Source organism: Syngnathus leptorhynchus, chromosome 21, assembly GCF_054491065.1.
Source record: "Syngnathus leptorhynchus isolate UIUO chromosome 21, UIUO_Slep, whole genome shotgun sequence".
In the NCBI taxonomy this organism is placed as follows: Eukaryota; Metazoa; Chordata; class Actinopteri; order Syngnathiformes; family Syngnathidae; genus Syngnathus; species Syngnathus leptorhynchus.
Window position 1 is genome coordinate 7,362,853 of NC_141215.1, and position 21,892 is coordinate 7,384,744.

Here is a 21,892-nt window from a genome sequence, read left to right on the forward strand (position 1 = left end):
GGAAGTGACGTCGATCACGTGACCTGGCAGCGCATCCAAAATGGAGCGAGTTGAACTTTTCGCGTTAAGCCAGCCGTTGCTCGAAAGAAGAATGAAATCGAGCTAGCTAGCTCGCTCGCGACGTTTGCCGTCGTCGGTCCCCGTCGTCTCGAGGGCAAACTGGCACGTGTCCCTTTAAGACCGGAAGTCGGAGGGGCGGTTCCGTTCCGGCCGGCCGAGCCACACAACGGAACGGAGAGCCCGTCGCGTCTTGTTTTGTCTCGTCCGATCGTGTCATGGTGCCACGACGCGGACGTCGGACATGGCGTCACTAGCGGGCTCGAGTGATGCCAAGGCCGCCGAACTGGACGCGTCTCTGCGCCAGATGCTCAAGGCCATCGCAGACGAACGCAACCGACTCAACGCCCGTCAGGAGATCAGCGGCCTCGGTCAGTCAGACTCACTCGCACGCACACTATCGTCAAGTCGCTTCTTGACGTCACCTTAACCATTGGGCTGGGACCGGACGTCACGTGGCTCACGCTGTCGGGCGCTCACGTGACCGAGCGACAAGTCGAGGCGCGATGGCGTCACCGGCTGCTCTTGTGACGTCAGCGCCCGACGACCAAAAGGCTGGGCTGGGCTAGGCTGGGCTGGGCTAGGCTAGGCTGGGCTAGGCTGGGCTGGGGTCACATCTTCCCACCATGTGCTCCTTCCTGCACGTTTGACACAAGCTAACAATGCCTGCGTGCGTGCGTGCGTGCGTGCTTAGGGTGCGTGAAGGATGACCGCATCGTGTTCTGGACGTGGATGTTCTCGACGTACTTCATGGAGAAGTGCGCCCCGCGCCAGGACGACATGCTGTTTTACGTTCGCAGGAAGTTGGCCTACGTGGACGCTGACGATGGCAAGAAGGTGGGTGACGCGCTTCCGCCGCTTTTTGGATGGATTTCTTTTTCCATCGAGGACTTTGAATGGAGCCGACGCTGTCGTCGCCATTTTCGTTTTTGTTTTGGATGAGCACAGGTGGAGGTGGAAGTTTACAGGCGAGACTCCAAGAAGCTTCCGGGCCTCGGGGACCCCGACATCGACTGGGAGGAGAGCGTCTACCTCAACCTGGTCCTGCAGAAGGTCACACTCACGAACGCGCGGGCCCGCGCGGGCGCGCCACACGCTTAGTGACCCGCGTGCGTCTTTCAGCTTGACTACGCGGTGACGTGTGCCGTGTGCACGCGCTCGGACGCCGGCGACATCCACGTGCACAAGAAGAAATGTCAGGTGAGGCATTAGTTAGCATTAGCAAAAGCCTGCTGTGCTCATTCCACTTGGTGCGCATGCGCACAGGAAGTGTTTGCGTCTCCCAGCAAGCACGCCATGGACATAAAAGGGGAGGAGTCAAAGATCAGCTACCCAAACATCTTCTTCATGATCGACAACTTTGATGAGGTAACGAGCGCCGGCCGGCCGGCGCCGCACGCTTCTTTGCCTGAGCGCCGGCTGGCTGGCGCAGGTGTTTGGTGACATGAGCGTGGGCGAGGGCGAGATGGTGTGCGTGGAGCTGGTGGCCAGCGACAAGACCGACACCTTCCAGGGGGTCATCTTCCAGGGCTCCATCCGCTACGAGGCGCTGCGGAAGGTCTACGACAACCGGGTGAGAGCGCCCGGCGCCGCCCGCTAAGCCGGCACCGAGCTAACGCGGCCGCCGCTCGGTGCGCACGCAGGTCAGCGTGGCGGCCAAGATGGCCCAGCGGATGTCGTTCGGCTTCTACAAGTTCAACAACATGGAGTTTGTGCGCATGAAGGGGCCGCAGGGCAAAGGTCACGCCGAGATGGCCGTCAGCAGGGTGCCCGACGGAGCGGAGGAGCGGCGCGAGCGGGACGAGTGCAGCGCGCCGCCGCACGACAGGGTGAGGACGTCTGACCCACTCTGCTCCCAACTGTGTTTGCTTCCTGCTGGCGAGGCGAGGCGAGGCCCGTGTTGTGCACGTTTTGACGCCAGTGTTTGGTGCGCCAACTGGACCGCAAAGCCAACAAGCAGGCCCCAAACGGCTGGTTTGCCTGCGCCTGAATGTCACGCTGCTGATTTCCCAGGTGACCTCGTTCAGCACGCCGCCGACCCCCGAGAGGAACCGTCCGTCGTTCTTTTCTCCGGCGCTGCGACGCAAGCTCCCGCGGCACAAAATGGCCGAGATGAAGAAATCACACTCGGCCAACGATAGCGAGGAGCTTTTCCGGGAGGACGACGACCAAGGTAAGGGCCGACAGACAGACCGACAGACCGACCGACCTGGCCGGCGGAACCGACTGACCGGGTGCGTGTGGCCGGCGCGCGGCAGAGCTCTGCGGCGGCGGCGGCAACCTGCGCTCGCGCTCGTTGTCGGGGACGGGCCGCTCGCTGGTGGGATCGTGGCTCAAGCTGAACCACGCCGAAGACTCCTTCCCGCTCTTCTCCCACCTCACCTACGTCACACTGCCGCTGCACCGCATCACCGCCGGTGGGTGAGCCTGGAGCGTTGGTTGGCTACCTTTTGGCTCAGCGACTAAGCAGCTGGGCTTCATTCATTTGTTGTCAGACATCTTGGAGGTGCGTCAGAAGCCCATCCTGACGACGTAGCGGAGGCGGCGACGGGTGCCCAGTGAGCAAGTGCCTCTCTGCGCCGGGCCCCACGGCCGGACCAGAGCGATGAAGAACCAGCCGTCCAGCAAGTGCCTCCTCCTCATGCCCCCCCTCCACCTCAGCAAAAACTCTGACAAGAAGTGCTGTCACAGGAGTTGCTTTGAAGGAGCCGTTCCGCGCGCGCCCGACGGCAAGTATTCTGTCTGACGTATCGGCAGTGATGTCACTTGAGCCTTGGTCCAAGATGGCGGCCGGGCGGGCACGGTACTGAGACGCTTCCTGGAAGCCCCGCGTTGTCCTTTGGATTTGAGAAGTCGCGCCGCCGCACGCAGGAGTCGCGCACGCCTCACTCACTCACGCCAGCGGTGCTTTTGATGTTTTCGCAACACCTCTCTGTTCTTCACGTCTGTCGGGTGAAAAACTTTCCAAACGCCAACCTTGTTGACAAATTAAAGCAGATAGACAAACTTTTTGTTTCCATTTTATTCCCAGCAGGCGTCCCCGGGGACCGCCAAGGACACTTGGAAAGAACGACAGCAAAAGTCCGTCCATTTGTGAGGAGTCCGTGTTGGAGAAAAGAAAAGGAAAAAAAAAAAATAAAAATCCCTCCGCGGGGAAATGAGGGAGCAAAAGTCACAGGTGGACTAAAAGCCGGAGGAAGGGAATGTCGCCCAAAAGGTGCGTTTGGTGGTGCGCCTTCAGCCTTTGCTCTGCTCCAGAATGGTGCACAGCTGTTTGGCGTCATCGGCGGTCTTAACGCGGACGAGGAGCAGCGCGGGGGCGCTCGGGTTCTTGTCGTCCACGGGCGGGTTGGGCACGCACGCCACCATCACGTTGTTGGCGGCCACGTGCGAGCATTTGATGTCGGCCGACAGCAGGATGTTGAGGAGGACGTTTCCTGCGGGACACGGCGGCGTTAGCGTTAGCCCGGCCCAGGCCGAGCCAAGCCGGTCCGCCCAACCTACCCAGGTTGGTGTCGGCCCTGATGATCATCTGCGTTTTGCCGCCCGTGGTGCGTTTGAGGTGTAGCGTGCCCACGCCCTTCTCCTTGTACTCATTGTCCTTCCTGTAGAAGAGCTTGCACCTGCCAAGCGCACAACCGCCCACCGCCGCCACGTTAGCTTAGCCTCGGTGGGATGCGCGGCAAGGCAAACCTACTTCTTGGAGTAGAAGGCGTCGTCCTCTTTGATCTCTCTGACCTCGGGCTTGGGCGGCTCGTAGGCGTCATCGTGGCCCGTATTCTCCTCTGCGCAACAAAGCAAACGTCGGAACAAAGTCTTAGCTTTTCCGTCTCGGCTAATGCGAGGCACCAAAAGCCCTTTGCAGCCAACTTGGCCGTTTTTGTACCTGAGGGCGCCATGTGCTCCGTCTTGGCAAAGGACTGCGCGGCGCTTCCGAACAAGGAAAACGCAGGTGTGGCGGCGTTCTTCGGGACGGAACTGTCCTTCTCCTGGCCAAAGTTGAAGGTCGCGGCGGGCGATTGATCCGGCTTGCCCTTGAAAGAAAAGGCAGCCGACGGGGAGGAAGCTGCAAGCGAGGCTTTCTTGTCTTCCGCCGCCGCAGTCCCGTACTGCCGCTCGATGGTAACAAGGTGGCGCTCGTAGTCGCGAAAGATGGGCTGCAGGTCGCACAGAGGGTTGTCGTCCACGTGCTTGCTGATCCAGTCGCGGACTGAGCAGTTGAGAGCCGTCAGCTGGCGACCGTACTCCTTGCCGCCGTTGGCCGGCTTCCCGTTCAGCGTCGCCCCTGGACCAATAAAACACGGCGAAGCGTCTCGAGCGAGTCGCCGATTCAAAGGCGACGCGCCACAAGCCGACGACTCACCGGGCGCGCTCGTAGACGGCGACGCGGCGAAGGACGGCGCGAGGCCGCCGCTCCCGTTCGTCAGAGCGCTCGGGCCTTTGAAGGCGCCGCCATTGCCGAGGGTGGAGAAGGGCGCCGGCGTGGAGGAAGCGCTCAAGGCAAAACCTTTGAACCCTTTGAAGGCCCCTGCGGCCTCACCCTGAAACACACAGAGAGGTTCACAACTGCCGTCGGGTGATGATGATGATGTCATCCGTTTTACCTCTGCGCCGACATTCCGCCGCTTGGCCTTTTTGATGGCGCGGTTTTTCATCACATCTTCGGTGGCCACCGAGAAGGTTCCCGCCTAGGGGCACAAACGGATGAAACGAAGCCCTCGTCGCACATTGATGCCGAAGCAAAGCCTTGTGTGGAAACGGGACATCACCTCCTCGCCCTCGTCCTCCTGGTCCCAGTTCCGATCCGTCAGCTCTTTGTCTGCGATCCGCTTCGCCATCGCACCTGTGCTGACGCACACACTCAGCAAGTTAGTCGACTTGAAAAGGGACAGTGCGCTTGCGCCGGCCGGGGCAAACGGGTCACGGGGTCATTCCTCGTTGTCCACTTGGCAGCCTGCACGCCGCCGCCTCGCCTCAACCAATGTAAGCAAATGCATTCATTCTCTTTTTGTTTGATTGTTCCTTTGCCTCAGCGCCCGTATTCTTACCAATAAAATCAAAGGAGAGAAGCAAGTCGAGTGTGCGTGACAAGTAAGGTCAACTTGAGTCCGTAAAAAGTCGATTGAGTAAAGCGGCGGCGTGGTCACGTAAAGCCGTTTTGGCGGCGAACGTCCTCTTCAAGCAAGCCCGCTCGCGAGCTAGCGTTAGCGTCATACGGCTAACTCGTCTCTCTCCGGGCGGGGGGACGATTTGCGAGTTCGTACCTTGCGTGTCGGCGGCACGAGTCCAAAGCGTGGACGAGAAGAGGTCCGGCTGAGCTTTTACACTCCACGCGTGACGCCGAGTGGCATCGCAAGTAACACGGCAGAGACTTTAACGAGAGAAGCTTGTCTTAAGCCGCCATTTCACGGAGCGACGCATCCGCACCGCAGGAGTTTGCCGCCCGGCCGCTTTTGTGCGCATGCGCGCTCCTCGGCATTCTGGGAATCGGAGTTTCTCCGCAGTACTTTCGAAAGACAAGGCTTGGCGACGACGTGTAGTCTGTCTATTCTATTATTTAGCCATTGTGAAGGAGAAATTACGTGGAATCACCTTCCACTCTGCAGAGGAGCTCATCAGCGGAACCGGCTGAGGCAGGCGGTGCACATTTTTGTCCCTACTGTCCAGCTGGTGGCGACACCGATCAGATGGTGGGAAATTAGACGGCAAGTCAATCAACTTATACTACTACCGTCATCACCAACAAAATATTTCTACTAGAAGACAGTAATGTCATTGAACGTAATTCTAATTAAGTTCCATTTTATTTTAAGCGGGGGAGGGGGGGGATGCACACAATTATTAGATTAGTAAACAGCAACGTTACTGTCGTGCGTCCGTGTACTTGTAAAGTTTGGTTTGAATATGTTCATGTTGGTTTGGGGGGAGTGGACCTGATGAGTAGTTTGTGATTTGTGCTCGGCCGTTTGTCTCTCCTGGACCGAATGCGCGTGCGCATTAGGCGGGTAGGGGCGGGGCCGCTAGCTTGTGCTCCATCCGGGTACTGGAAAGTCACCATTGACAGCCGAAGCACAACTTTTCCGCAGGCAAAGTGAAATCAAGCCGCGGACTCGGACACAATCTAGTCCCCGCTTTTCAACTTAAATTAATGGGAAGAAGGCACGGCCGTCCCCCGGTCGGAGCCCGGGTCACTCGCCCGTCCCCCGGACAGCAGCCATACGGCGTTGGACGGCTTTGCAGCGGCTTCCGCGCACTTTTGGAGACGGGCGGAAAGTCGGTGATGAGTCCCGGGCTGCCGAAGAAGCGACAACTTGCTCCCTGAGCCGACTAGTTGTGCTTTGGCTTGTTGTCGCTCGAAAACAGGGCGATTTGGCCCCGAAGTTGGCGTCGAAAGTGGGAGCAAAGTGCTTTTGTGGACCGAACATGGAAGTAGAAGGCCCGCAAGAGGCGCTCAAAGTGGAAATCCAATGTCATCAGGTAAGCGGCGGCGGCGGCAGCAGCGGCAGCAGCCGTGTTGCTGTTCTTCATTCTCGTGGAGGACGCGAAGGAGGTGAAAGGCAAATGTCGCCCACCGCCGTGGGCCCGTTCGTTCGCTCACTTCGGCCAGCCAGCACTTGGTACCGTTCGGCCTCGTTTTGCTCGCTCGCTCGCTCGCTCGCCCGGCGGCGGCGTTTGTTTGTTTGCGACTGACGGACGAGAAAGAAGAAGCTTAGCTAATGCGGCGTTGGGCTCGGACGCGAGCTGAATATTTATGAGGGACAAGAAACATCCACGGCCGGCCGCTTTGTTCGTCACTTGAGACACTTTTCTCGCAACTACTTGTGTGAACGTGCACAAGCACAGCCCGGAGCTGAACACGCCGCCCCGAGCCCACGAGTCCAAAACAAAACCAAAATCACCTAACGGGCCGACGATGAGATGAGATGAGACGTCGTGTGCGTGCGTGCCAAACTTTATTTCCTCGCAAATCTTCTGAGCTCGAGCTAGCGCCGCTTAGCTTGACTGCTAAAGGGTTGATGACGTTCGCGTGTCGTCACGTCAAGTTTGTTGTGCTTTTCGCGTCAGCTGCCGTTGTCATTGTTTTGTGAGGCTTGGGCTCTCAAACTTGCCGTGACAATTATTAGCGTCCATTTTGAGCCTGTCCGAGTGGTGAGCCACGTCGCTCGGCTAACTCCAAAGACAACCCGGAGCAAAGTTGACGTGAACGGCGGCTCGGCCACTTTGTCTTTTGACCTCTTTTTTTCGTCCCCCATTTTGTTGCGAGTTAGCACTTAGTCCGCTGGTATGATCGCTTTTGTGTCACGTGACGCCAGCGCCGCCTTGTGATTGGCCCACGACGACGCTTTCACTTGCTTGGTTCTTTTCACTCCCGATGGCAGCTCCGAGGCCTCCTCGTTCGGCGAGCGAGCCGCTGTTTGCTGTCTGGCGGGGCGATGGATGGAGAGGATGGCGGCGGGCTTCAGCACCGCGGCCGTGGGCTTCAGCACCGCGGCCGTGGGCTTCAGCACCGCGGCCAGCTCCGCACCTTCTCCGCCCGCCCTCCCCTCCCTCCCCTCCCTCCCTCCACACAAGTTTGTGTGTTTTCTGTCTTTGTGTGGATGGAGCAGGACTTTTCAAAGAGACGGTCGATATTGTTTGACTCGAGCTGCCTGATTGAATCGATCCACTTTTGCTGTGGAATGTTGTTTCTCCAAGCACTTGCCCAAGTTGTGATTCCACTGTAAAGAGGGGATCTGCTTTCTTTCTTTTTCTTTCTTTCTTTTTCTTTCTTTCTTTCTTTCTTTCTTTCTTTCTTTCTTTCTTTCTTTCTTTCTTTCTTTCTTTCTTTCTTTCTTTCTTTCTTTCTTTCTTTCTTTCTTTCTTTCTTTCCCCTCCCCTCCGCTCGCTCTCCGGCCTCACTTTCATAGTGGAAGCGTCCATTTTGCGACAGAAGGGGTACTCGCCCCCCCCCCTCCCCCCTCCCCCAAACATGGAGAGCAAAAAGTCTGCAGAGTTTGGCTGAGGAGGTTGGAGGGAGGGGGGATGGGCCTCATTCATGGCCAACATTACCATTTTGATTGCTTTGATGCTGTTTTGGGTGAGGGGGAGGGGTGGAAGGCACAGAAAGGCCACTCAGCACTGCGCAGACATGTTTGGTGCCTTGCTGTTTTTTCCCTTTTTCTTTGCTTCTTCAACACAGCTTTAGCAAACACAATGTCACTTTTGTTTTGCACACTTACTATCAAAGTCGAACATCGCAGCACGCAGGCACGCACGGTTTTGCGGCGATACGTGTTGGACATGATTGCATGACTCCTTACTTTGTTTGCCTTTCTTTTGTGACAAATGTCATCTTTATGGAACCCATTTGAGAATGACAAGGCAACATCCATCATGCATCTTTCACGCTAGCTTGGCAGTCGCTGACTTTTCCGAGTTTTGGAATCTTGAACCCGAATTCCAATCGCCATTCAAATATTGGAAATATTATGATTTCCTAAAAGCCCAATGATAAGTATCGAATTGAACCTTTCTTGTCATGAAAATGCCAGCGGGGTCGCATGCTTGAGCGTCATACATACGTGCGTACGTATGGCAGAGTGCTGCAGAAAACTCTTTGCTGCGAAGGCGGAACTCCCAACGTTGGAGTCGCCTTTTGTCCGTCGCCAGCCAAAATTGAGAGTCAGGTGGCCGTCGAGCAGGCACGCTAGCGTTCTGACGCTAACATCCTTCTGCCCTTGTGTTGCAGAGTCCGACGCTGTGCAAAGGCCTTAATGAAGTTCCCAATGGACAGGTAGGCGGGGCCATCTTTCATCTGGTCCGCGTGCGTGCAATGTTGTCTGGCTGGCGTGTGCACTTTTTGTCTGTATTGTGGGATGCCTTGGACCCAAAGACAAATGGACTGAGACGTGTGTCCGGGCCACACCATGGGGGTCCATGGTGTGGCCTGGACACACGTCAGGCACCTCCTCCCCACTTTCAGTGCCACTTGAACTGCGTTGCGTGTGCGCAGAAGCTGGCGCTACGGAGTTGCCCGGTGGGCGCCGGCAATCCGCCATCCCTCATCAAGCCCGCCGGCCAGGCCATCTCCAAGGCTCCCGTCGCCGCGGTGATGACGACGCACCTCGAGGGGCAGAAGGCGCCCGGCTTGGAGCCGCAGCCGGTGGGAGCTCACCCGGCGGGAGCCAGGAAGTCCCCGGAGCTTCCTCCCACGCAGGTAACCTCGCCGTCGCCGGCCGGGCCTTACTCGCTGGCGTTGGCCGCAACTACTGGCTATATGAGCAAAGCACAACAGCCCACATATTTGTTGGCCTGCCATGGCTAATAGACAAAGTAGTAGTTGACAACTGCTTACGTGACAATCAAACAGTCAAAAGGCGCCTTTGGTCATTTGGAACAAGACGCGAAGCCACACGCTTGCTTTCTTGTCCTCGCCTGGAAGTTTTTCTTGGAGGAGCGAGCGCAAGATTGATTGAGTGAACGCATGAGAGAATGATTGAATGAGTGCTGAGGAGCGCTGTTGCCATGGAAACTGCTCAGCCCCGCTGGTCGGGGGGTCAGCGCAGCAGCAGAGAGAAGGAACAAAAAACAGCTGCCATTAGTCGTCTTTCCACCTTCTCTTGCGCTGCTGGTGCCCCCCCACCTCACGTGCGCAGCGACCTCTGCAGGAGAGCAGCCGCTGTAAGCACGAGCAGAAAGTCAGCGGAGGGCACCTTTTGGCTTTTTGTTTTGGGAGGGAGGCAGGCCTCCCTTTGTCGATCGGCTCGGCTCGAGAGAGAGAAAAAAAAAAACGCGATTAAAGGGAGGGGGGGTGGGTTGTGGAAGCTCTGATGCTACAAAAATTTCCCTCGCTATGGTTGCCATGAGAACTGGCCTAGCCCCCCTTTCTGTCCCCCTCCCCCCTCACAACACGGCAGAACCACAGAAGAAGAAGTGGGGGGGGAGGGGCGGCCGTCCAGCCCACTGGCCGGCCGGCCGGCAGATTTGCCAAAGTTAGCTCGTTTGTTTGGCTAGCAAAGCAAAAGCAGCTTCTTCGAAACTCGCTCAACCGTTCACTGGACCGGATACGATGACAACACGATGCCGCCGCTGATTTCTCAACTTGCGTCCGGCAGATGTCTGGCTCGCTCAGCTCGGTTCCCATCACGGTGCCTCAAGTCAGCTCGGCGCCGCCGCAGCGGACGGCCGGTCAGGTACTACCTCAGGTGCGCGCTACACTAGCTAAGCCGCGCGCTCCGAGCCGTCAGGTTTGGGATCCGTGCCTCGTTGTGTGGCGTTCAGGTCAGACCAAAGACGGCGATCCCCGACGGCCTTCCTCACAGTCTGTGCCGGAACGCCTCCCCGGTCCATCCGGGCCCCCGCCGGCAACCTTACGACGGCACGGCCCTGGACTCTGGCGCCCCCGCCCACCACCACGGCGCCGGCGTGGCCTACGCCATCATCTCGGCCGACGCCAACGGGGTGGCTGCCGTCAGCGAGGCCGTCAAGGTCAGACGCGTCGGTCTCGCTCTCCTTTTAGCATTTAGTGGGACGAACTCTCAGCCGATTTGTTGTCTTATGCTAACAACGCACATTTGTGTTGCCGATGTCCAGGCAGGCACTTGATTAGCATCACATCGCTCGCTTGCGTGTGTTCTCAGGTCATCATCATCCAGCCTCAGGCACCCGGTGGTGGCAGCGGCGGCGGCGAGGAGGTGTCGCTCCCCCTGCCATCGCCCGCTCCCACTGGCAAGATGGAGGAGGACCCCACCAAAGAGGTGGGGCCAGGGCGGGAACCAGGGCTGCCACTTTCTGGCTTGACAGGAAGCCACCATCTCACGCGCGCTCTCTTCTCTTTTATCTCCAGCAGAAAATTTCCTTCATGGTCGCACTCGGGCTGGTCACCAACGAGCACCTGGAAGGTGAAGAGCCTCCCTCCCTCCCTCCCATGTGTGCATGTGCGTCTCAGCTTCTGCCTTTTGTTTTGTAGAACTCCAGCTGAAGAGGCAGGAGAGGAAAAGGCGCAGCACAGCGAACCCCGCCTACAGCGGCCTCTTTGAACCAGAGGTATTTCTTTGCCTCGGCATTTTCTCGCCGACCGACCGACCGGCCGCTGATGACATCGTGGTGATCAGACGGGACCGCGCCGTCCGTGGCTTTTGTGTGTCCGCAGCGCAAGCGACCGGCGTGGCATTACCTGACCGGCTCGCTCTTCCTCTCGCCACCAGGTAACACAATATGCCATTTCAAGTGGCAATGGAAATAAGGGCCACCGACGAAACCAAACGTTTGTCGTGGCGCTTTTCCAAGGGAAGCGCAGATAGATGCCGCAGCGCTCTTCTTGCATTTGATTGCGGCAACATTTGCTGCTCTTCAGCGCTAAATGATGTCCTCGTCTGTCAGTGTGTGTCTGTCTCATGAGCTTGATGCAGCTAACGCTAATGCTAACACTGTTGCCCACCCGCCCACCTTGCGCTTGCGTGCTGGGCCTAACGTGTGCTCTGCTTCCCTCCTTCCTTCCTTCCATCCACATGCTAGACTCTGAGGATTTCTCCTGGAAGGTAGGTCAGCTGACTTGACCCCGCTTCTCGCTCGCTCGCTCGCTCACTCACACCGCCCACCCGCCACTCTCGGCCCCTTTCAAGTGTTGAAGAAAAGAACGTGTCTCGAGCAGAATCCTTTTGCTAACTGAGTGCCAAAGTGGCGGGCCCACTCGGCACGTGCTGTTTAGCGGCCCATCTGACGCGCGGCGCGTGCGCTTTAGCGGCCCATCTGATACTGAGCGCGCTGGGCTGGGCTGGGCTGGGCGCAGGATGAGGCAGAGCGGGACCGGCGCTGTGCCGTGTGCCGGCGGGACGGCGAGCTGCGGCCGTGCCGCGGCTGCCCGCGAGCCTTCCACCCGGACTGCCTCTGGCCACCGCTGGAAAGCCCGCCCCGCGGACCCTGGTACTGCCCCAAGTGCCACAAGAAGGTGAGCTGGGAACGGCGCCCAGGAAGGGCCTGGCCTGGCCTGGCCCCGCCCCGCCCCTGTCTGACGCCCCTCTCGCGCAGGTCTTGAACAAGGAAAACATGTCCTGGCCGCGCAGCTTTGTGCAGTCGTACGTCACGCACAAGACAGGTGGGTCCAAAACAAAGCGCATCGGGAACCGGTACCCAGTCACCCGTTTGCTTGCTTTTGACGGCCATAGCCGGCCGGACAAATATTGTGCGTCCTCATCTCGCCGCCGCAGTGCGTCTGGAGGAAAAGCGACGTCTGCTTCGGCGAAATGTGGAGCTGAAGAAAGACTGCGCTCACCTGGAGGAGGAAGACCGGCAGCTCAGCAAGACGCTCCGAGTAAGTCACTAACCAAGCAACTGCCCGCTTTTTTTTTTTGGGCGTGTATCAGACACTATTGAGAGCACCCAGCTGCACCAAGTTGCTAGCTAACACGCTCTCCTCGCCCCAGCGCTGCCTGGATCGACGAGATGGTCTGGCAGCGCGGCAGCGGGACACGCTGGCGGCGCTGGAGCGACTCAAAACGCTCATCAGGCTCATCCGCCTTAGCGTGACGACCGCCTCCGCCTTGACGCCCGCCAGCCCGGCCTCCTCCTCCTCTTCGCCATCCTGGATGAAAAGCGAACCGTCGGCCTCGCCCCTCCGGACCTTGCCAGGCAACAAGTAGCCCCGCCCGCCCCACCTCGCCCCCTCCCGTCGTGGCCGGCCGGCCGGTCGATAATTTGTTTGTCCCGAGACCTCCGGTGCTTACGAGATTACTTTTTTGTTCTTTGTGGGCCTTAAACTTGGTGCGGTTGGCACGGAAGCAGCAGCAGCTTTTTTTTTTTTTTTTTGCCAAAACAAGTCAGCAAGTATTTGCAGAAGAAGAAAGTATTGTCGAGCAACTCAGCAGTATTGGCCCGTCGGATCAAATAGAGGAGCGCTCGACGCAAGGGTCCGGTCCGGTGGGGAGTCGAGTCTCCCGCCGTTGCAACAAAGCCATTGGCCGAGTAAAAAAAAAAAAAAATCCACCTAGTTTGTTGTTTGCCTGAGTGGCGACATAGAAGAGGCGAGCGGTCACCACCGCGGCGGTAAGGTGCCTTGGTCTCAGTTGGCGACCCATCCTGACGACGGCTGAGCCATCCATTGGCGGGGTGCGTTCAAATATGCCAAAACGTTGTCTGTGTTTTTGGTGGAGTAGAATTTGCCATATGGCGTTGTGCCCGACTGGCCGTTCCGTCTTCCTGCCGCCACTCCATCCAACAAAGCGGCGCCCGCTTCCGCCTCGCAGCACCCCTCCCCTCCTCACCCAAGCGGTCTTGTCCGGGAGAAACTGTGCAGTTATCAAAACTATTTTACCAGAGCACACCTTTGAACAAAGAACTCACTCTTGGCGTCTTAAAAGGTTTTTCTATTCTTGTACGGAGCAGCAACAACAATAGTTTGTCTCGTGGGCCCCTCCCTCGCCGCGGTGGGAATGCGCCACTAGCCAGTAGATGAAGTCTTTTGTCTTTGACATGCCAACGTAGTAGTTCACTTTTTCTACTGACTTCTTATGAAAACCAGACCAAAACAAATGGATTCCTTAATAAAGATTTCAGCTACGAAGGACGACACCTGTTTGTCATCTTGTCAAACGCTGACACCTCGCGGACAACTCTTGAAGTGCAGCCACCTGGGCTGTTTGTTTGTGCGACTTGTCGTTGCCAGTGTTGCCTGTCGCCTGCTTGTGTTTTCAGGAGTTGCTAACCGCTCACGCACCACACTGTGGTGCTTGACGTCTGCAAGCGACGGGCACATCAAAGTTTCAACGCGCTTGTGCAACGGGGAGGCACTTTTGCCGCCGGGCAGACCGACCGACCGACGGACGGCCGGACAGACGGACGGCTGGATTCGGCGCCACTCGGGTGACGTTTTGCTGACTTGCTCTCCTAATCGTCTTTTGTGATAAGAAAAGAAAAGACACTGTGCGTCTGTATGTTTTGGAAGGGTGGAAATGGAGAAGCTAAAAGTCAAGCTGACGCTCCTGTGGCTGCGTGCACAGAAACCAAGGCCGGACCTCTGCGCCTCCTCTTCCGCCCGGAAATGTTGGCAGCCGATAAACAATATACGCCCGTAAGTATTGTTGTCCGTCCGTCCGTCTGTCCGTCACCATCCGTCGGGCGCTTCCAAAAGTGCAAGCCGTTAGCGCCGGCGGTTCCAACCTAAAGAGGTTCTTCTCCGGGCGGAGCCAGAAAGATAAAGTCGCTCTGCTCCGTTGCGCTGTCGAGGCAACTGAGTCAAAAGGCCAAACTGTCAATTAGCTGCTCACGAGGTTTGGTCCAGAGCCCAAGAACAACATCTCGGACGCAATCTGAGCCAAGCGGCGGTTGCTCATCACCTGGGCCGCCAAAACGCACGCACGCACCCACGTGGAAGGAATGCTGGCGGGCTTTCCTCACCTTCACGCTTTTACACACGTGCCCCCACGCACCCTGCTGCTCTTAAAAACAAACCCGGGGCCACCCAAATAAACGCAAGCGCTCCCCCCACATGCGACATATGGACGGGCAAGATGCCCGACGTGTCTGGGCGCCCCGTGAAAGATGGCTGCCGGGAGGACGGTTAAGATTGGCGTGGCATTTTTGCGGAGGACAGTGTTTCATTGGTGTGGAAAATGGCTGCGACGAGGCGTGAGAAAGCCGGCCCCGGCCGGCCGGCCGTACGTGCGTGCTGAGAACGCAGGCCGGCCGGCCGGCCGTACGTGCGTGCTGACGTGACACTAAGCGAGCCCGACGGGCTCATTAGCTAGCAGACGATTAATGGGCTTTAACGAGCTTCCGCGCCAAAACGGGAAGCGGAGCCTGCTGGCTAAGTGGTGTGCCGCCAAGCTTGATGCCCAACAGGGGGCGCCGTGGACAGAATGTAGATCGGAGCGCACAGCCAAAGCGCCTTTTTTGTTTTTGTAGTCTTCACTAACCAGTACAGTGCTTCTCAAGCTGCATGTGGAGAAGCACGCTGCAGCTCCCGACCGTCCCCAAAAGCGGACTTGTTGTGTATGGGTCAGCTTTTGAAAAGGCCACGCTACCTGCCTCGTTTGTCGGCGACGTCGTCCCAGCGGCCACAGGAAGCGGACGAGCGTCACGCTGTCACCTTCCTTCCCCTTGCTTCAAGTGACATCCCGGCTGCGCGCGGGCTACCGGCTAATTGCTAACAGCCGCCCGGGGCGCGGCTGACGAAGATTGGGAGCGAGGGCGCCTTTGCGGGAGTCACGTGACCTTTGCCTACATTAGCGCCGCTCCTTAGCGCGCTGTCAAACCTTGGTCAACAATCTTAAGCTTTTGTTTTTCAAGTCAAACAAGTTGAGAAAAAAGATCAACCATCCTAAAGGGATGGTAGGAAACGCCTGGCTGCACTTGGAGCTGGGGGGGGACGCCGACCCTTCAACCTTTGCCCTCTCCTGCCGAGTGCCGCCCCCTTGCGGCTCGTTGCAATAGAAGCCTTCAAATGATCGGACTTGAAGCGGTGTCACCGTCGAGGGACAATTTGGCCTTGCCGTGCAGCGCGCTCGACTTTATGCCCACCTTGTTGCTCCACGCTGCCGTTTTGTGGTCTCTTGGGAGGGTCTTCCCGGCTCCTCTGTCTGTCATCTTTGCAGCAGATGTGTCGGAAAAGAAAAGACGACCCCGAAAGCCATGGGAAAGAAAGGCAATGGTGGAAACGGACATAGTTGGCCAAGGCGCTTTTGTTTAGGCTGACTTTGAAGGGCCAAGGAGCCTCGCTCGCTCGCTCGCTCGCTCGCTCGCTCGCATTCTTCTCACACTCGGGGCGGGAACCCTTCCGACGCCTTTGACCTTGGCTTTGTTTACGTCGAGCAGGTGCTAAGCTAGGCTAACGAGCGGCAACACGGGGATCTTCATGCTCACGCCGATCCCGCTGATCTTTATCACAACACACCGCCGCTGTGATTTCCTGCCAGCGTCCGGCTTCTGAGCTCACGCCGGCGGAATGTTTCCACCTCGGGGCGGGGCGCCGCCCTTTTGCTCTTGTCTATCGGTGCGGGGCGGAAACGCCGGCAAGCAAAAGGAGAGGCCAAAAAGGGGGAAAGCGGCAGCCAGATGGCGGCTGCGCCGGTGACACGCTCGCCCGCTCCAGCATCTCCTGGGTGGCCCAATAAACAAGAACACCTGACCTTCCTTCTCCAAATAAAGAGCCAGACCGCAGAAGACGGAACATTCTTCTGCCGCTTCTACTTGTCTTGTTGATCTCCAACATGTGCCACCCACAACCTGGCCGTCCTCCTGTCACTCGCCTTTGGCATCCGCTCCGTTTCTTTCTTGACCGGCATGCGTGCCTTTTGCGGTTCTCTCTCGGAGCCACGCGCGTCTCCATTCCGCAACTCATCAGATGGGCAAACAAGGGCCCAATGCTGACAGACGAAGAAAGGCCTTTGGCTTTTTCTGCAAACTTTTGTCCCCTATTTGTGTTTTCAGAGTGAAGCGTGACTCTGGAGCGCCAAAGGAAGGCACGCGCGCCGGAAACGGCGCTCGCCCGCTGCGACGGGATGCCGCAAAGGTAAGCACAGCCCAGGTGGCCCACATTTCGGAGCCAGCGTGCGCTAAAAATAACCTGGAGAAGGAGAAAATAGATGATTCCCGGATCGGTGGAATTCCCGCCCTGGCCGGCCGGCCGGTCGGCCGGTGGTGTCCTCGAATGCCCCCCCCCCCCAAAATAAATGGCGTCTGGGAATCTCCCACCGTGCAAATTCTTAACTGAACTCTGGCGGATGCCTGATGCTTCCTCTTTGCTAATTGGACAGGCAGGAAGCGACAAGCTACGTCTTAGCTGCCGGCTAGCCGCTTAGCATGTTATTGGAATGAGTCACCCCCCCACCCCCCACCCCCCGGCCTGGATGGCGTTACAGCCACTGAGGCGTGTGTTGTGGTTTCCTGTCAAGCTGTGAACAAGAAACTCACTTGAACACGCTGACATTAAAAGCCACATGCTTGAAAAAGAGCCTTTTATTTTTAGCGCGCAGAGCGTCACACTGTATGTGCCACATTGTCATTGTGGCTTGTGTGTGAGAACAAGGCGGCTGGAGACATCTTGATTAGGTGCGACGGCGTGCGGACGGCCTTTTTGGCTTCTCCAGACCCGCGTGACATCGCGCGTGCACGCTGTGCTGTCGGAGTTGCTGTTGAAAGGTTGTTACTTTGCGCCACGGCAACCGATAGCTTGCTAAGCCGAGCGAGCCGCCGCTCAAACGGTCCGTGTCTCATCTTTGCGCCGCTTCCCGGGTGACGGGAAGGTGAGGCGAAAAGTCACCGTGTCGATGTTGATCCCAGGCCTCGACGGCGGGGTTGCAATCTGAGTGAGGAATTCCCCCAAACGCACGGCCGCTTTGTTGGACTCGGTGGCGTCGCGGGAAGTCCGACACGTCGCCGCTCACGTCACGCGCCCGCGAGAAACGTGACGCTAGACTCATTGGCAGCCATGTGTGTGACTTGCATGCGCAGGGTAAGCGCGCACACTCACTGACTCACGCTTGCACACTATTGCTCGTACTATTATGCACACACGCAATCTTACACACAACCGCAGACGCACAAAGTCTGTCTGTCTCTCACGCTCACGCACTCTCAAAAGCGATCACACACACACACACACACACTATCACAGCCAAAGTCATTAGCTTGCACGCACGCACACTGTTGCTGTGAGCGCCAAGGCGCTCTTCAGCCTTGAGAAGTTTCCACAGTTCTGGAAGCCGTTAGCGAGGCGGCGGGGGCGCGGCGCGGTGCGAATCCTTTGAGCGTCGGCTTGGCTAGCCGCAACACTTAACTTGTTAGCTTGTTAGCGCACCACAAACGTTAGGTAATTAGCCGGCGACACGTCTGGCCCGTCGTCTGTCAGACTCTTGTCACTCGAGCCATTCGCGCGCGGCTCTCTCGGCCCTTGCGTGTGGGAAGTATAGGGCGTCTTGCGATGTCACGCCGCCACGGCTTTCTCCGCTCCATTCGTAGAAGTTGGCGGCGTCTCGTGCGGGGGTCCAAAGCAAACCTGGACAACTGGCTTTCTCATAGACACCCACCTCGGGGGGGGGGGGCGCTAGCGAGCCCGCCTCCGTGTGTTTGCGCAAAGGTGTCGCGTTCCTCTACCGCAGTGGCGCTGACTCAGCGGGAGGACGACATCTCTCTCGGTGGCGGCGCGTGCGTTGGCGCGTGCGTTGGCGCGTGCGTTGGCGCGTGCGTTGGCGCGTGCGTTGGCGCGTGCGTTGGCGCGTGCGTTGGCGCGTGCGTTGGCGCGTGCGTTGGCGCTGATGAAGCAGTCCCAAGTGTTCTTTTTCCACACTGCTAAAAAAAGATCCTTCAAAGAGCAGACGAGATGGATTAAGTGTCTGCAATGGTTTCCACGACGACGCAAACAGGAAGTCGAAGACTGGATAATTGTCAAATGGCGGTAAAAAAGAGCAAGGCCCTTGCGAGGAGCGCCGTCACGTTAGCGTTCTTTCAAATCATGTTTGATGTCCACCAGAGGAAAATGAGAGACTCCTTCCAGTTGAAGGCGTGCGAGCGTAAACGGGATGATGATGATGGCGGCGGCGGCGCTGCTGCTGAATGAAGTAACACGTACTGATGATCGCGAGCGCGCCGCCGGGTGAGTCACTTGGTCGTTATCGAACATTATCATCAGCTGGCCATAGCGACGTCATCATCAGCATCAATTAGCGTCATTAGCATCACAGCTGCGCCTGTCAGCCAGCCCTACGCCACACGCCTCTTTTTCTTCTTGCAGAGGTCAAGTATGGCGACCTTCCGTCCTGACAAAGCAGCCAGCACCAGCGCCAAGGTGATGCCGTGCAAGCACGCAGATTAGCCGTGCGTGTGTTGTCCTGCTGCGTTTTGGCTGGCTTTGGAAGGGTCACAGAAGGGCTCGACTTTTGGAAGTCAAACAGATGATCGTTTGGAAGCACCTGGAATGCGGACGGACGAGGGTGAGGACGCATCAAGCGCGCAGGCCTTCATCGAGCCCCTCCCTCCCTCCCTCCCTCCTCCCCGCCCCCAGTGCAAGGCTCCGCCCAACGCCCTCCCGCTGGTCCCGGAGCCGCTCGCGGCATTCCCGCATCGGCGCAACATCTGGAAGCAGGCGCACGCACGCACGCAGTCCGCTCGAGTCGACGCGCAACGAGAAAAGGAAGAAGACCACCTTTTGGGATCTGCTCTGTGACTTTTTTTTCTTGGAACTTTTTCTTGCCTTTGTTTTGTTTTTGAATTGTGACTCCGTCCGTCCACCGAGGGAATGTAAGTTTCCTGCCGAGCGGCTGGCTCGCTCGGCTCAGCGCTCTCTGCGCCGGCCGGCCGGCCGGCTGGCTCGCTCGCTCAAGCTCCTCATCTCTCGTTGGCAGAAACGCGCGGTCGACATGTCCGGCGTGGGCACCCTCCTCCTGGCCGCCTTCCTGCTCTGCTCGCCCGTCGCCGGCCGAGCCCGACCCGCCGACGCCAGAACGTAAGTTGCGCTCTCGTCCTTTTTCTCCGCGCTCGCTCGCTCGCTCGCGCACGCACCTTTGCGTGTGGGAACTCTCTGAAGAATTTGGTGCAGCCCAAGTGGCCCGTTTCACAAGGAAAAAGTCAATGCGCATTGCACAAGACAACAAAGGTCCAAAATGGGAAGAAAGCGCTTGCTTCACTTCACTAGACCGAGCGGCATTCCCAAGAAATCAAGGTCCACATCTCCGAAAGTTGGTTTCAGACAGGCTTTCACAACAAAGTCTTTATTTTGCAAGATTGAAACTATTTTGAAAAAAAAGAGACGCTCTTCAGCAACGCCTGCGCGTGGACATGTATATGGAGGAGGCGGCCGGCGCATGCATGCACTGTTACAGCGCGGCACGGCACATGGGGGCCCCTGCATGCGGGCGCTCATCTGCTTTGCATCAGGCCGGCCAACGTGTCTGGCGGGCGGCTGCATTAGCCGCCTCCCTGCCCGCCTGCCCAACCGCCCGCCCGCCCGCCCGCTGTTTGTGTGCTTGGAGTGCGCCGGCTCGGGGTTCCCAGGCTCCCCTCCCTCGCCCTCGCTGTTTGTTTAGGAGCGCGGCGGCGGCGGCCCGAGTCCAGTTGAGAAACTCGATCCGGGCCGGCCGGCGGGAAAGATAACAGCGCTAAGAAGCAGAACAGAAGGAAAGCAAGGAAAACAACAACCCAAAAAGACCTGAGAAGAAGAGCGCCGCCTCGGCCCATCTGGACGGAATCAAAGCGGAGAGAGCGGAGCGGAGCGGAGCGGACGTTATTGTCGGATCTTCTGCGCCTGCAGTGGCACAAACGTCTGGCCGTGGGACCAGCGTCTGGCCGCGGCGCAGCCCCGCCCTCTGCTGGCCGCTCAGCGCAACAACAAGAACGAGTGGCTCTGCTCAGATTGTGACATGACAAGGGCGCCGCTCCTCTGCGAGTTGAACTCAATTGTACAAATGCAACCAGGAAGACTAGCGATGTCCTGCTTCAGAGTTGCAAAAGCAAGCAAGCGGGGCGGGATCGGGCCGCTGGGCCCTTCCTGTTGCAGCATTGTGGTCGCCAACCGTTGCCTTTTTGCTTTTGGGCAGGCGGCGATCGGTGACGCACGCGCAGCTGATGCACGACAAGGGCCGCACGCTGCAGGATTTTAAGCGGCGCCTGTGGCTGCAGGAGCTCCTGGACGAGGTCCACACGGCCGAGATCCGTCAGCTCCCGCTCTCCAAAGCCCCGCCGGCAGCGCCGAGCAAGGGCCTGGCGGCCGACTGGTCGCCGGAGGAGCGGGAGGCCACCAACCTGCCGCAGGAAACCCACAAGAGCTTCCGGGACGCTAAGCGCCGCAAGAAAGGACGCCCCGGCAGGCGGAAGGACGCCGACAAGCGCAAAAGGAGGGCCCAGGCCAAGCCGCTCTGAACGCAGGTCAGTCGCATTGTTCCAGACAACTGGATTCGCTTCCAACAAGCGGGACCGGATGGGGGAAAGGCAGCAAACATCATTGGGATTCCCAAATGTCAATCAAGCCTCAATAGCATATTTTCCAACACTGTGATTATCAATGGTTGGTCTGACAAACTTTGTGTGTTTGTATGTGCAGGTGCCTGCGACCGGCGCGGAGCGGCGCGGAGCGGCGCGGCGCGGCGGACCCCTAAACAGTCGTCTTGCTGTTTGGAAAGACAACGTGGATATTTATTGTGTAAATACAAAGCAGTAGAGTAGAAAGTGACGTGGAAATGAAAGATTTTCTTTTGATTCCAACCCGCGTGTTGTAATTTATTTGGTTTGAATGTTGTATTTATTGGATTGTTTTTTCCACCATCATGCACTTTACACCGACCAGCAAGTCACTTGACTTTGGTCTTTGCTTGACTTGGAGTTGATCTTGTGTCAATGACGCCTCCTGGCGGCGCTTGCTTTTGCCACTTGCACTGAGATTAAACGTTTGACACAAGCTCTGCACTCGAGTCACCGTGTGGTCTCTTGCGCGCGCTCACTCACTTGGGCGGAGGGAGCGACCGAGACATCGGCGTGGACGTGCACTGACACAAACCAACGCGAGACGCCATCTTCCTGAGTTTTTTTTTTTGTTTTTTTTTTTTCTCCGTGCAACTTCCAGACTTTTGGTAGCCTGGAAATAATGCGGCTCACAGACTGCACGCAAACCAGTTTGCAAACCCATGTGAAAAGTCTGTACGGTTTTTTACTCCGTTGTTCAAAAAGATATTTGTAATTCGTGGCAGACGCCCATATTGCGTCACTCATGACTACATTACGACATACATACAAGATCCAAAGCGTTCGAGGTGAATGTTCGTTCACATGTCTGTTTCCAATCAATTCTATGCAGTTCGGGTTCATCACAACACATTTTGACCTCCAGCAAACCTCTTCTTTTTTTCTCTCACATGTGAAACCGTTTGTA

At 57.7% G+C, this 21,892-nt stretch overlaps 4 protein-coding genes across 12 annotated transcripts; 3 read left to right on the forward strand and 1 right to left on the reverse strand.

Annotated features, from left to right (window-relative positions):
• The first annotated feature begins 155 nt into the window (after positions 1–155).
• On the forward strand, positions 156–3,494 carry kiaa0930. Its single transcript, XM_085902863.1, has 10 exons — positions 156–428; positions 752–894; positions 1,006–1,110; positions 1,180–1,257; positions 1,324–1,425; positions 1,490–1,630; positions 1,701–1,886; positions 2,071–2,230; positions 2,316–2,474; positions 2,553–3,494. Exons 1-10 carry the CDS (start codon positions 302–304, stop codon positions 2,591–2,593), a joined length of 1,242 nt encoding a protein of 413 aa, XP_085758989.1. The 5' UTR covers positions 156–301; the 3' UTR covers positions 2,594–3,494.
• nup50 (nucleoporin 50) lies at positions 3,065–5,806 on the reverse strand. 5 transcript variants are annotated; one of them, XM_085902868.1, is made up of 8 exons: positions 5,322–5,538; positions 4,827–4,900; positions 4,662–4,745; positions 4,421–4,598; positions 3,944–4,342; positions 3,755–3,842; positions 3,562–3,680; positions 3,065–3,494 (listed from the first exon to the last, which is right to left on the reverse strand). In XM_085902868.1, the coding sequence occupies exons 2-8, from the start codon at positions 4,893–4,895 to the stop codon at positions 3,295–3,297; spliced, it is 1,137 nt and encodes a 378-aa protein (XP_085758994.1). In that variant the 5' UTR covers positions 4,896–4,900; positions 5,322–5,538; the 3' UTR covers positions 3,065–3,294. The 5 variants fall into 5 exon arrangements, with proteins under 5 accessions (XP_085758994.1, XP_085758992.1, XP_085758990.1 ...); XM_085902866.1 differs by lacking the exon at positions 5,322–5,538 and adding an exon at positions 5,650–5,806 and having other exon boundaries at positions 3,944–4,598; XM_085902864.1 differs by having other exon boundaries at positions 3,944–4,598; positions 5,322–5,546.
• Positions 5,557–12,853, forward strand: phf21b (PHD finger protein 21B). Of its 4 annotated transcripts, none has more exons than XM_085902861.1 (14): positions 5,557–5,762; positions 8,786–8,830; positions 9,050–9,253; positions 10,152–10,241; positions 10,318–10,524; positions 10,677–10,793; positions 10,883–10,937; positions 11,006–11,082; positions 11,189–11,243; positions 11,554–11,576; positions 11,828–11,986; positions 12,067–12,133; positions 12,246–12,349; positions 12,462–12,853. In XM_085902861.1, the coding sequence occupies exons 3-14, from the start codon at positions 9,149–9,151 to the stop codon at positions 12,675–12,677; spliced, it is 1,275 nt and encodes a 424-aa protein (XP_085758987.1). In that variant the 5' UTR covers positions 5,557–5,762; positions 8,786–8,830; positions 9,050–9,148; the 3' UTR covers positions 12,678–12,853. The 4 variants fall into 4 exon arrangements, with proteins under 4 accessions (XP_085758987.1, XP_085758988.1, XP_085758986.1 ...); XM_085902862.1 differs by having other exon boundaries at positions 9,053–9,253; XM_085902860.1 differs by lacking the exon at positions 5,557–5,762 and adding an exon at positions 6,058–6,534 and having other exon boundaries at positions 9,053–9,253.
• Positions 12,854–13,752: 899 nt separating this feature from the next.
• pthlha (parathyroid hormone-like hormone a) lies at positions 13,753–21,518 on the forward strand. 2 transcript variants are annotated; one of them, XM_085902870.1, is made up of 6 exons: positions 13,753–14,104; positions 16,462–18,625; positions 18,764–19,269; positions 19,374–19,474; positions 20,565–20,892; positions 21,068–21,518. In XM_085902870.1, exons 4-5 carry the CDS (start codon positions 19,389–19,391, stop codon positions 20,884–20,886), a joined length of 408 nt encoding a protein of 135 aa, XP_085758996.1. In that variant the 5' UTR covers positions 13,753–14,104; positions 16,462–18,625; positions 18,764–19,269; positions 19,374–19,388; the 3' UTR covers positions 20,887–20,892; positions 21,068–21,518. The 2 variants fall into 2 exon arrangements, with proteins under 2 accessions (XP_085758996.1, XP_085758995.1); XM_085902869.1 differs by lacking the exons at positions 19,374–19,474; positions 20,565–20,892; positions 21,068–21,518 and having other exon boundaries at positions 16,462–16,543; positions 18,764–18,817; positions 19,034–19,263.
• Positions 21,519–21,892: the final 374 nt, after the last annotated feature.